The following is a 12398-nucleotide window of genomic DNA, read 5'->3' as shown; positions in this document are numbered from 1 at the left end:
ATTTAGACTGTGTTCCTTCAAGCGTTTGTATTTTCCTTTCAGATAAAGATACCCGTGTATTAACTTGTAGGTCTTTTATAGGATTTGTTTTAAATTCTGCAAATGAGATATTTTTTTTTCAAAATGGAAGGGCTTCCCTAAACAAGGTTACTGGAAAACACAACTTTGCCATTAGAATTTTGTAGTACCATTCGGAATCCTAGGCTCTCTCCTTGACCATCAAAGTCATAGGTATGCAACTGAACCACGTGAACTTCATGATTTGTGTGAATTTAGTGTTGGAGGCAATGTTAATGTATGTAAAACACGTAATTACTATGTGTTGCTCAACAGAGTGGTAGTCAATATTCTTCCTGCTACAGCTGATTGTCCTTTTCTTTAGGATTGTTAAAATTTTGTTTATATTTAAATTGTTTTGATGTAAGGTTATTAACCTCCAAATTATGGTAGTGTTTTTGGCCAAAGTAAACTATATTATGTGGCATAATATATATTGTTGGCCCGTGTATTGTTTTCAGAAATGGCTTACTAGTGATTCCATGTAACCAGAGTGGAATTTTTTTATTCATTAACTGAATTACTTGTTCACAGGTGCATTTTAGAATTGTTATATGCTAGAAGTATAATTGCTTGAAGTTACCCAGATATTTGGGTATCCACTTTGACATCTAACTTGCGCAGGCTACACTTCCAATGCTGTGTTGGGAAGCAGCGTAGTGCACAGCTAAAGGATCACTTAACTACTAGTGTAGTGCACTGACTTGAATTGAATTGCAAATATTGAGGAAAAGCTTTTTGCAGCTCTGAGCAAAATATACTGCTTTTGAAATTGTCCAACTCCTATGTTAGCACCATCCCTTCCTACCTGTTGCTGGTTTAAAATCTTACCTGGTACAGAGGTAAAACAGTGTGCAGTTTAGCTTGCAAATAATTTTGGTCTGTTGTGGCCAACTGAAGGTGGGAATCTTGAGTCTGCTTAACATTCCAAGAAGTTGTGTTGCTGTGTTGAAGTCATCTCCAAGTTCTAGCTGGAAGTCACTGGTTTCCATTCAGGGATTATGATCTTGAGCAGTGCTGACTGTGTCTCTTGCACTTCAGGACTGCTCATGACTGGATACCAGAAAAAGCAGGTTTATATTTGCCTGCAGAACACTGCTTGGATTTAATCTAGGATATTCCTTGTGTGGTACTATTTATGGGGAAGAAAACCCTAAACAAATTCCTGGTGGTTTTTGGAACACAGAATTTCTTCAGTGTGTTAAATTTTAATGTTTTGTCAACGATTTTAAGAGTTTTTGTTTTGATTTTCGGTCTTGTTGTTTGATGTTAGTGCAGTTGAAAGATTTGGTGACTGTTCAACCAGCACAAGCAAGTACATCTGTACTGACCACACTGGAGCCTTTGCAATTGATAACCTGCTATTTCAGCCTTTCTACACTTAAAGATAAAAAAGGACTTATGCCATTAAATAACTTCACTGAATATTTTCCTGTAGCTTTAGTAAGACAAACCAAGCAGTAATAAGCTTGCATTAGTCAATACTCTGACGCTTGAGCCATATGTCTCAAAACTTTCCTGATAATCTGTTTTCCACATTGAGTTTTGTTACTTTGCAAGTTGAAAATTAGACTTCTTTTTCTTCCAGGTAAAATACCTGTTTTCTGATAAGACGGGTACTCTAACGTGCAATATCATGAACTTTAAGAAATGTAGTATTGCTGGAGTGACATATGGGTAGGTATGACTTTTTTAGGAACTCTGTAGCTTAATAGTGCTTATTAATGGTACATAGTTTTATATCAGAACAGAATTTGAACATTCTGTTCTTTGATTTGTATTTTAGTATACTTTGTGGTCTCAGTTAATAGCTTTCATTTTCGTGTTCTGCAACACAAATTATGAAATGCAAACCTGGGGAGTATTTCACATGACGTAAAGAAAACTTGCTTCCTAACTTATCTGATCGTGATTTAAACTAAACCAGAAGTGCTAAACAACCTCTGGCCTTTCCGGAGAGAAGATGAAGCCCAAGGGTAGCAATTCTTCAGATGATCCAGGACTTCATTACAACCATGTAGCTGTAATTGTAGTAAAGTTAAATATTTCTTGCATGGGAGGGATATGTACTTACTGGGTTTTTTGTTCTCTTTGAGTCATGCCAATATTTCATAGCATTTGGCTTTTTGAATCTTCAGTACTAAATCTCTGTCTTTGCTTAGTGGGTAGTCTTAAGATCTCTGTGCAAATTAACCTTTGAATTTCACGGTAGCTAAATTAGATGCCTCAAAAGGCAGAAAACTTGGTTTGAATGTATGAACAGCTGAGCCCATGGTTCCAGCATATGTTTGTATGTGTGATGACTCATTGATCTTTGCCTTCTACCTATTTTTTGATTTGTGAAGTGGAATAAATGTTCTTTTTTCATTTTTCTACCCCTCAGTCACTTTCCCGAGCTGGAAAGAGAACGTTCATCAGAAGACTTCAGGTAAATATATTCTCAGATGTGTGTGTTCTGCATAGCAGAGCAAGGATAACTTATATAAAGACTGCTTTCTAATCTGGGACTGGAAGAAACCTGAGGGAGCAGTGTGTTTGAGTAAAATGCTCTTCCAGCAAGAGCCTAACACAGAGCTGGTGGGTGGGGATGGATGTTCTCTTCTGTGTAGGGAGATGGTGGGTGAAGGGGGTGAGGGATAGGCAGTAGCTGGGATGGCTTGGATATATGCTAATGCAATCCTCGTTTATAATTGCAGACAACCAAGTTACAAGCTAAGAGTAACCTTCTTTACAGTAACCTTACTTCTAGCTAGAGACTGAATGTTATTCTTTGCAATCACAGAGTTCAAACATGGAAAGGAAAAGTAACTTCTCTATTAAAATGCTATGTTTTAATAATTAAACTGTGAAAGAGCTTGATATGGAGGTGTCTCATGTCAAGAGAACCACTCTTCTTTATTCAAAGATTGAATGAATAGAGGTGATGGGTCTGTCCCATTCTACAGAAAGGGGTGAAAACCTAGAAGTGTTATGCAGGTGTCACTGTAGCATGTTCAGATTAACAGGAAGGGGTGAAGAGTCAGAGAGGGCTGATGTCTTTGGCAAATACAGGTAAGAAGTGAGTTCCCACCCAAGAAACGGGTATATGCCGGATGCTTTTAGACACTTTCTGATGAACTAAGTTAGGCTTCTCCACTGGTCTGTGTTGTTTTTATGATCACCTTTTAGGAAGCTGATATGATATGGTATGTTGCTACTTTGGCTGAGATGTGGTTTCTATGGGTGCCTCTTTTTCTTCCAATATGTTGCTGTTTCCTTCATTGCCATCTCTTCTCCTTTTGTACACTTCTTTTCTAGTTAGCTCTGTGGAAGAGTTTCTTCTAGGTACTAATTTGGAGTCGTCAAGCTTAAAATCCTCCAGGGATCAACTCAAAGTGGAACTTGCTGACTAGAGAGGGAGCTTAGGGATATTGATCTTTGACCTATCTTAAAAGCAAGTCACCTTGAAATCAATATATTCCAAGTACACTTAAAAGGTGCTTCCACTACATCTGTCCTAGGAAGTGTGTTGACACTTGAATACATGTTCAATATACACATTGTTGACGCATTCAAATACCCAGTCAAGCATAACCATTTTGGGTTTCTTGCTGGCATTCTAAAGAAGTTATGCTCATTTTCAGCACTTTGTGCATTAGTTGTATGATCTTTTCACAATACTCTTAAGGACAGTGGAATCTTACTGTGTTTTTCCTTTATTTCACAACAAAATAGATGAAGTAGTAAGATTGGAAATGTGCCACTGTTATGTTTGAATATGCTTGTCTTGCTCTGCAGCCAGCTACCTCCTTCCACCAGTGAATCGTGTGAATTTGATGACCCAAGACTGCTGCAAAACATTGAAAATGACCATGTAAGTCTACTCTGAATATCGTGTCTCTTAAATACCCTGTTCTAGGCCTACTAAACAAATCTACTTGTGTGATCAAGTCTGCTTTAGGGGTGTGTCATGCAATTACAGATGCAAGCGCAGAGTGGGGAAAAAGGAAACAAAATAGCTCCCCCAACCCCTTCCTGCCCACTTGTCTTACTACTGGAATAAAAACCAATGACATTGATATGGGTACCAGCTAGATATAAAACAGCCTCGTATATGCAAGTGTATACAGAAGAGTATCTTGTAGCAAGTGATGGTAGAAATTGTAATTCTTTAAAAGAAAAACTACTTGGAGTGTTCAGACATCCATACTGTAAAAATACTGGTTTTAACAGTAATCCAGAGCATTGCAAGGTGGCTCTGGTGTGGGGACCTGCTTTAAATACTGCAAACATTGGTAATTCCAATTGCATAAAGGATGTAAGAGAAGAGAATTAATTGCAAGTTTAAGCTTAGCCTGAGATTTAGTGATTAGGAATCTTAGCCTAACTGGTTGTATCTTAAAGGGATCTGTTCCTTAGGAGAGTGTCAGGTGTTTACTTATTCAGAAACCATGCAGCTGTGAAGTGTGACTGGGGAGCAGACACCTAAGTCGGTTGTGGAAAAACATGACCCTTCTATTCTGCAGAAGCTGTCTCACAGAAGGGGATCTGGGCATTGGCAAGCGCTAATAGAAATGACAGACTCAATTAGCTGACTGCTCTCTGTAGACCGTGTAACTTCTGTAGCTTGGCTGGTTTAGTATGAGCATCTAAAATATAGTTAGAACATACTGTCTGTGTGCAGCAAAACTTTGCTTTCTGTTATTCTTTACAGTACTTAAGAAGTGGAAATGCAGCGTGGTGTAAATGCCTGAAGGAGTATTTAATTACTTTGTATGTCACTACATATTCCTCAGGGTGGTAGAGCCTGAAGATGGCTCCTGTACTCTACCCTTCAGGATGGTGGCCCTCCCAAGACAATGTACTGGCTTCCTATGTGGCTTTTGTAACCATCTGCACTGGAAGGACTTCCCACTGCACATCACTTGCAGCCAAGATTTGGGCTGCCTCCTGTTCTTTTGTGTTCTGCTTGTTTATATGCGGCTACAGCTGCTGACTTCAGGTGCTTATTCTGGAAGGAGGGGTACTGGTTTAGGTGCAGGCTACAGATAAAGTTTGTTTAAGCTTTTCCTCAGTGGCTGTTGCTTTAGGCATCTATACAAAAAAGTGCTTTGGTATGTTTTGGTAGACTCAGCAGAAGGGACAGATATCAAATGGGCTGTGAGATGGTGTTTCTCATCTGGCCTTGAGATGGCTCCTTAACTTTGGGATATCTCTAATGTCTTGATGTTCTCTGGATAGAGCTTCTACTTTGGGCGATAGAAGGAATATTTGCTGTTGTAGCAGGCAAATAAAGGATTTTGGTAGCTTCCTTAGGTGTCACTTAGTTTAGACAGCTCAGGTAGAAGTCTTTGTTACGTGCTGAACACTTAGGAGTCAGGTTTCCTTTTAGCTGGCATCTTGAACAGATAGGTATTGTTGTCATTGCACAGCTGACTCTTGGGCTGAGCACACTGTGTGAACTTGGCCCTCAGACAATCGATGGGGGAAAGTTCTGGCTGATAAGGTGTACCTTGTTGGGCCAAAGGTATCTTTTGAAGCCTGACAGTACTGGAGGGATGGATGCCACCCACTGACATGTGGTGATTTAGCACAAGACACAGGAATGCAAGGACTGTCTGTGACAGTTTGCTTAGGACGTTCAGATCCATTTGTCAAACTGCATCAGTGAGGTGAGGCTGGATTCCAGGGTAGTGGGAGAGGGAAGAATTGTGTGTTTCTAGCCCACTAGCATTTTGCATTACATCAGCTATTTAAAGTGCATAAACTGCTTTCTTCTACCTAAAACTCCTTAGTGTCTTAGTTTTCATAGCTAGTAAATAGCTGTGGATGCCATTTACAGATGTCTGACAGTCTCTACTCATTTAGTGAAGTGAGGTGATAAAACAGAAGTGTTCTAGTGCAAGCTGCCATGTGGGGTCAGATGGTGCTGTACTCTGGGCAACAAATTCGTTTTAAACATTTGCCCTTTTGCAGCTGAAGCTGTCAGTGTGCTCTGTCTTACAAACACTCAGTAAGTGCTTATTGCTCTGATCTTGAAGACTTCATTTTTTTCAATCTGGTCCCAAGTTTTAGTTTAGAGCTGTCTCAGTGCCAAGTAATTTTCTTTCCAGGTTGAAAATAAAAAATAATGTACTTGTCCTCATGAGACTGTCTTCCATCTGCTAGGAAGATTTTTAGCATCCTGCATTGCCTCTAAATTTCATGGCTCTTCTGGGCCACTGGTGTGTATGGACTGACTGATGGCCAAGTCCACTTTTGAGTAACAGGCAAAGAATTATTGCCCTGTAGGAAACGTTCCAAGGAGAAATAACTTGTCTTGTAAAACATGTGGAGGTCCCTATTGGGTTCTCTAGGATTCTAATGTGGAAGAAAGTACCTAGGTTTGTCTGCCTATGCTTTTTCTTTGTAACAGCTTCTGTTGGATGAACTGTGCAGCAGAGACAAGAGTATAATGCTGGCTTGTTTCTATAGGGAAAACACTGTAAACTCCTATTAGAATAAGAAAAGATAAGTTATTTCCAAAAGCTTAAAAGGAAGTTCGGTGAATATGCTAGACTGTCTTTATCCTAGCGTTAATAGTTATCCTGTGCAACTGTTATCCTGTTGCACATGTGCTGTAAATAAACTCATCATGGAGATGCAAGCCTCTTTGGTGTGGGGTTATTTTTTACCCTGATTAAGTGATTGCAGGGAAGGAGTCAAGAAGTGAAAGAACTGATAAACTTGGATCTCATCCCAGACTCCTCCGTCTCCCTGGATTCTTTTTAAACTTCCTCTAATTCCAATTCACATATGAATTTTCTTCTCTGGCCCCCAAATAACCAGTTGGGCAAGAAGCAGCAAGGATGTGGTACAGCTGCAGATGCATGAATTGATTCAGTGAGTATGTGTGACAAGTAGGTTAGCAGCTGGCCAGGCAGAACAGGTAACTCTTGTGCTCAAGTTGAGCTCTTACCTCAGTGAAAGTGTTCATTTAGCTCTCTCCAACGTGTCTGCCTGTTTTCATGAAGTGTGTGGGAACTGAGGCTTGTATCCCATCAGGCTTTGTTGAAATGCCTGCTACATCAGCTGATTCTTAATTCCTCAGGGAAAGCAGAACAAGAAAAGCATATTACTACTTACTGGGATGAAAAAGTGTAATTTAAAGTCTAGTGGGGAAAATACATTCAGGTGGTGGGAACCTCTGGGAGGCCTTAGTTCAGAAAGTAACTGTTGCCTGAAGTTACCTCTTCTCACAGGTGATTAGCATTAGAACAAGAGGGAATGGGTTCAAGCTGCAGCAGGGTAGGTTTAGACTGGACATTAGGAAAAAATTCTTCACAGAAAGAGTGGTCAGACACTGGAATAGGCTGCCCGGGGAGGTGGTGGAGTCACCATCCCTGAGTGTGTTTGAGTCATTTAGATGTGGTGTTAGGGGATATGGTGTAGGGGAGAACTTTCTAGAGTGGGCTTGATGGTTGGACTCGATGATCCCAAGGGTCTTTTCCAACCTGAACGATTCTATGATTCTAGGAAAACAGTCTAAACATCTTTTTAAAGCTCAATTAAATTGTTGTAGCTTGACAAGAAGTATCTTTTCTTCACTGTGCATGGGACTTCAGTACTGTTCTTTTGCTCAAGTACAAGCCGGTATCTTTAATTATAGGTCACATTTCAGTGGCTTTGGACAAGATAAACTTGTATTTAACTCCGTTGATACTCAGATGCTGGTTAATGCATTCTTTGAGCCTGTGCCTGAAATATCCTATCCCCTCCAGCCTTACCAGCTTCAGTGTTCTGGAGGTGCCCAGTGGCTGGATCCTCATACTGTTCCCTAAATATTTTAAGGAACAAAAGGGTAGGAAGTTCACATCTTTTTAGGATAGTTAATCATAACTGTCCCTGGTAGCAAAGTAGATAAGTATTTTACTATCTGTCCTTGGCAGAATGTGCCACATCTAGGCAAAGTAGCCAGCTCAAGTTGTTAGACTGTGCCTTAATATCCCATCGGCCATTTCTAGGCCATTTGCTTAAAAACCTGACAGTCCTACTCATCTGGAAATTTTGTGAATGGGGGTACTGATCTGATACTGCTACAAGTAAAAGGAGAGATGAATAAATAACTTCACATGCAACTTCCTTGTAATTTTATCAGGCTGTGAACAGTTGGCTAGAATAATGCAGTTTGTCTTCAGTGTGAGGAGGCCCAGATAAGGACATGTGTGACGAATGTGCAGATACGTAGCTCTGCAGAGTGCACCTTGCTCCCCGAAAGACTGAATTTTCACTGTGTCTTGTTCCCTCTGAACAAGGGAGAATACGAGGGGATGAAAACTTGTGATACAGCTTCCTGACCAGTGGTCTGTGCACTGCTTGATGATGGATAATGCTGTGCCTTCTAGATAGGGGAACTTTGTTTTCAGTTTAGATAATGCTTTGTAGATAACAATCCAGAGTTTGTTTCCAGAAATATGAGACTGTGTCTCAATGTGTCTGTAGTTCTCAGCTTGTAGGTGCAGCATACAAAGTGAGTTTAGCCAGGGGGGTATATCACCAGGTATTCCATGGATCATTAGAAAAGACACAGAGAAAGAGAAGCAGTAGCTTTCACCTAGAGCTGTTGACACACAGGGAGAAAAATGCGTGGAGAAGGCACTTAAAATGAGAGCTGCCTGTGGACAGACAAACAATGAGACTGAATTATGGGAACTTTGTTCCTGCTGCAGATAGAGAAGGCAAAAATGGAGTGGGAAGAAATAATGCTGAGCTTAACAAATGAGCAAGCAAGGAATGTCTCAGGGACCATCAGTAAGAATTTGAGTACTAAAATGGCAGACTTGCTTTAATACAGAGAAAAATAAGTAATAAAGCAGAATCAGTTAATCTGTGGGACTTCTGTCTTATGCTGGGGTTAAACTTGGCCTGGTGCAAGGCATGTATCACCACAGAAGCTATTAATGAGTCCTCTGTTCACAGCTCTGAAGTAGGAATTTGAATGCTCTGTACTGATTCATGCAAGTGCAACACACATTGTGTCAGTGCTGAAAGAATATAGAAAGGAAACAAATGACAGCTGTGTGGAGGAGCTGATGTGATAAGCTGGTCCTCTGGTGATCTCTTGCTGTAGAACTGGAAGATTGCCATGTAATACACTGAGCTGTGAAAATACCAAGACAGCAACAAATTACATCACTGGTTTGAAAGCAGAAATAGATATGCAGGAAGGATTAAAATCTATGATATTACTGGAGACAGGTTGTTTCCAGCTGATAGAACATGTACTATGGAAGCATGGAAGGGGCCAGGTGATAACACATGTAAGGAGGACATCAAAGGTCTGCAGCAATGGATGCTGAAAGGAGAATCTGGCAGGCTGTGCATTTTGAGATGGAGATAAAACTTTCATTGCTTTCACTGGAAGCAATGGAGCAACACTCACCTCTTGAACAGTAATCTACTGTGGACTTAACATGTCACATGCTACTCTCTGATTATATTTCCATCTCTTCATTTTCTTGAACACAACCTCTGCACTCCAGCATGTCAAAAGCTACAACTGTCGTTATTTTAGTGGCATTTGACCATACAATTCAGAAATTTTAGTATGCAAAGATAAAGGTCCTGTGTGAAATAGTTATTTTGAAATTATTCATGATTAAGTAGATGAAATCCAACAGGAATATAAGTACTGGATCTTCAGTCTCTTTATTACACTTTTTTCTGATATGCTTACTTTTTTTTAACACAACACTTGCCAGCTGACGTTATTTTCTGGCTTTCATAGTCATTTATTTCCTGGTAATTAAACCCTGCTATTGACAGTGCATCTTTTTGTTGGACAAGTATGTAGGTTATGTGCACCATACTGAAAAAACAAACAAAAACTCAACAGTTTTTCCCTATTTTTGGTTTTATCCCTGAAATAGGACCTGAGATGAAAAAAAAAAAACAAAACAACTTTGCTTATATTTTTGTCACATAGTTTGGCCTGGGGGGAGAAGCATTACCGTGTCTGACAGCCAGTTTTGAATGCTGCCGGCCTAATTGTGAGAAGTTGCATTTTAAGTGTCCCTCTGAGTGGGAGTCTTTAATGTCTCGCTAGTTCTATGTGATTAAAGAGCTTTATAAAATAACTGTGTGCTGCATTTCAGATAGTAGTACTGCATATACTCTTAGAAAAATACATGTAATACAAGTCTCTTACATCAGGATTTTTGGTGGCATGGAGTTTTCACTTGAAAAAGTTTCATTTGAACATTGTTGCTTTTTTTCCTGTTGTGAAGTATTCTTGTGTCCACTAGCATAATAAATTGTGTAGAAACATAATTTAATTAACTGTTTAAAAAAACTTGGATCCTGTTTTACTAGAATCTTGTGAGATTCTTCTCCATCTGATCTTGGTTTTAATATTAGAAGAGTGGGTTTTTGGCCTGACCTTGTGCACTTGGAATGCTCTTGACTTTTGTAGTGTCTCTGTTAAGACAGTATATTTAAAATATGCTATGCTAATGAAAACTTTGGAAACTAGATGATAATTTCATAGGCAAAAATTCTGCCAGAGTTCGCAAGGTCAGCTAAGGCTTTCTGCAAAGGTAGAACTGCTGAGTTCGGGTCTGACTCACATCACAGCAGCCGTTTGCTCAGTGACTAAGACTTTGATGCTACCAACTGTGGATGCTATGGGTATAGCAGAGTTGGTGAAAGGGAACATGTGTTCACTTCAGCTGTTTCAGTCAAGTGTCTTAAAGGTCTGTGTGAAGTGTGGATAAGCTAGTATGCTGGGTTGTGAGCTGGGAAGCTGAGGGCTGTGAGGCTGGAAATGCTGTGCCACAGGCAGGGGTAGAAAGTGGGGGGGGAAATGGGATGGGGGACTCCATTTCAAGTCACTACAGCTACAATTGCCAGAATTTGCTGATCAGAGGCCTGTGATTTAAGTGCCGTAGCATCTTACTGTGTTGTAGACCTGGTGTCTCTTTAAGCACTTCGGGATTGCTGGGGACTGTGCAGTCTGTCAATGTTCTATATTGTGTCTTCTCATGATACTGAATGTGTAGGGACCATTGATCAAATTTCTACTTGGCTGGATGATGTATTCTTGCGGAAGAGCACATGACGTTGCTTTCTACTGGCTAATCAGCTGCTGTCAGTTCATCACTGAGGGTGCAGTTGCAATGAGTTTAATTCTGGTGAGGCTACCGTTGATCTGTTGAAAGCTGTCGTGGAAGCTACCAAAGTAGTATTACCTGTTGCTTGATTTATCATCAGCTCTTGTGGCAGATGTATGAAACATGGGGTGTACAAAACTAATGCATTTATATTTCAAGGGGGTGGGGAAATATTCTTCCTTCCCAGCTTTCTGCAGCTTAAGTGAGGTCTTTATTATTAGCACTGTGGTTCGTTAGTGCTGCCCCTTAACTCTGCTGTATTGATGTTCAGGGACCAAGACAACTAGTCTAAGTAGAGAACAGAACATTTTTTTTGTCTATGGTACCTAAGAGGTCTTTTCAGTTTAGTGAACAGCTGCCTCAGTCTGTAAAATACTAAACCTGACTCTCCTTATCTCCTGTCTAGCCCACAGCTGTGCACATACAGGAGTTCCTCACTCTGCTGGCTGTGTGTCATACTGTTGTTCCTGAGAGACAAGGAAATACAATAATCTACCAGGCCTCCTCTCCAGGTTGGTTGTTGCTGTCTTCTTGGGGAGGGAAGGAGTGAGGGAGTAGAATGGGATGGATAAGGATGGAAGTACAGAAATTTCTTAAAAGGTCATTAATTTTAAAAGCAAGATGTTCTCCATGATAGCAGTAGATCTGGCATCTTCTGTCACCAGTGCACAGGCTTTTGAATGCCTCATACAAAACTGTTAAGTCCATGATGTTTCTGTAGAACTAGGCTTATGATCCCTTTTACTCTGGCCTCTTTCTGCAGGGGTGAAGAGCAAAAGTAAAACTTTGAGTGACTTGTCTTCCCTATATAGAGCTGACCTATGGAAGTTCTGAATTGTTTCTGCATGAACAGTTACTTGTTCTATTTGGCATGAGTACAAAGTGTTTCTCTTGATCTAGTAGCTTCCCATGTTGCTTTATGCAGATACAAGATGCTGGTACATGACACAAATCAACAAAGAGCAGAGTCTTGGCCATGTTCGGGCCTACACTTCACCCTTTTCTTGCTGCTTTCAGGGAGCACAGTGGTACTGAAAGGTAGGCAGGGCCAAAATGCAGAACAGGAGTGCTCTGCCCCCCATCAAATTTGTCTCTGTTTCTGAGGATATTTCTAGAACTGTTGTAGTGTTGTATTAAGTAATAAAGCAGCAATATTTCTTTTTGTTTTAATAAAGTGTCTGAAGAGTTGTGTGAAAACTCATATAAGGCAGCTCT

At 40.3% G+C, this 12398-nt stretch overlaps 1 protein-coding gene across 4 annotated transcripts in view; it reads left to right on the top strand.

The window, feature by feature from the left end:
• ATP8A2 (ATPase phospholipid transporting 8A2) overlaps positions 1-12398 on the top strand; it is a 353486-nt gene that overhangs the window by 75610 nt on the left and 265478 nt on the right. For all 4 annotated transcript variants that reach the window (XM_063331450.1, XM_063331475.1, XM_063331458.1 and 1 more), the window contains exons 14-17: positions 1646-1734; positions 2441-2485; positions 3835-3910; positions 11590-11695. In XM_063331450.1, the coding sequence (XP_063187520.1) occupies positions 1646-1734; positions 2441-2485; positions 3835-3910; positions 11590-11695 (316 nt within the window). The remainder of the gene's footprint in view (positions 1-1645; positions 1735-2440; positions 2486-3834; positions 3911-11589; positions 11696-12398) is intronic.

The sequence above is a fragment of the Chroicocephalus ridibundus genome, chromosome 1 (assembly GCF_963924245.1).
Source record: "Chroicocephalus ridibundus chromosome 1, bChrRid1.1, whole genome shotgun sequence".
NCBI classification, from domain to species: Eukaryota; Metazoa; Chordata; class Aves; order Charadriiformes; family Laridae; genus Chroicocephalus; species Chroicocephalus ridibundus.
Note: the sequence above shows the minus strand (reverse complement) of the source record. Positions and strands in the feature narration are given on the sequence as shown.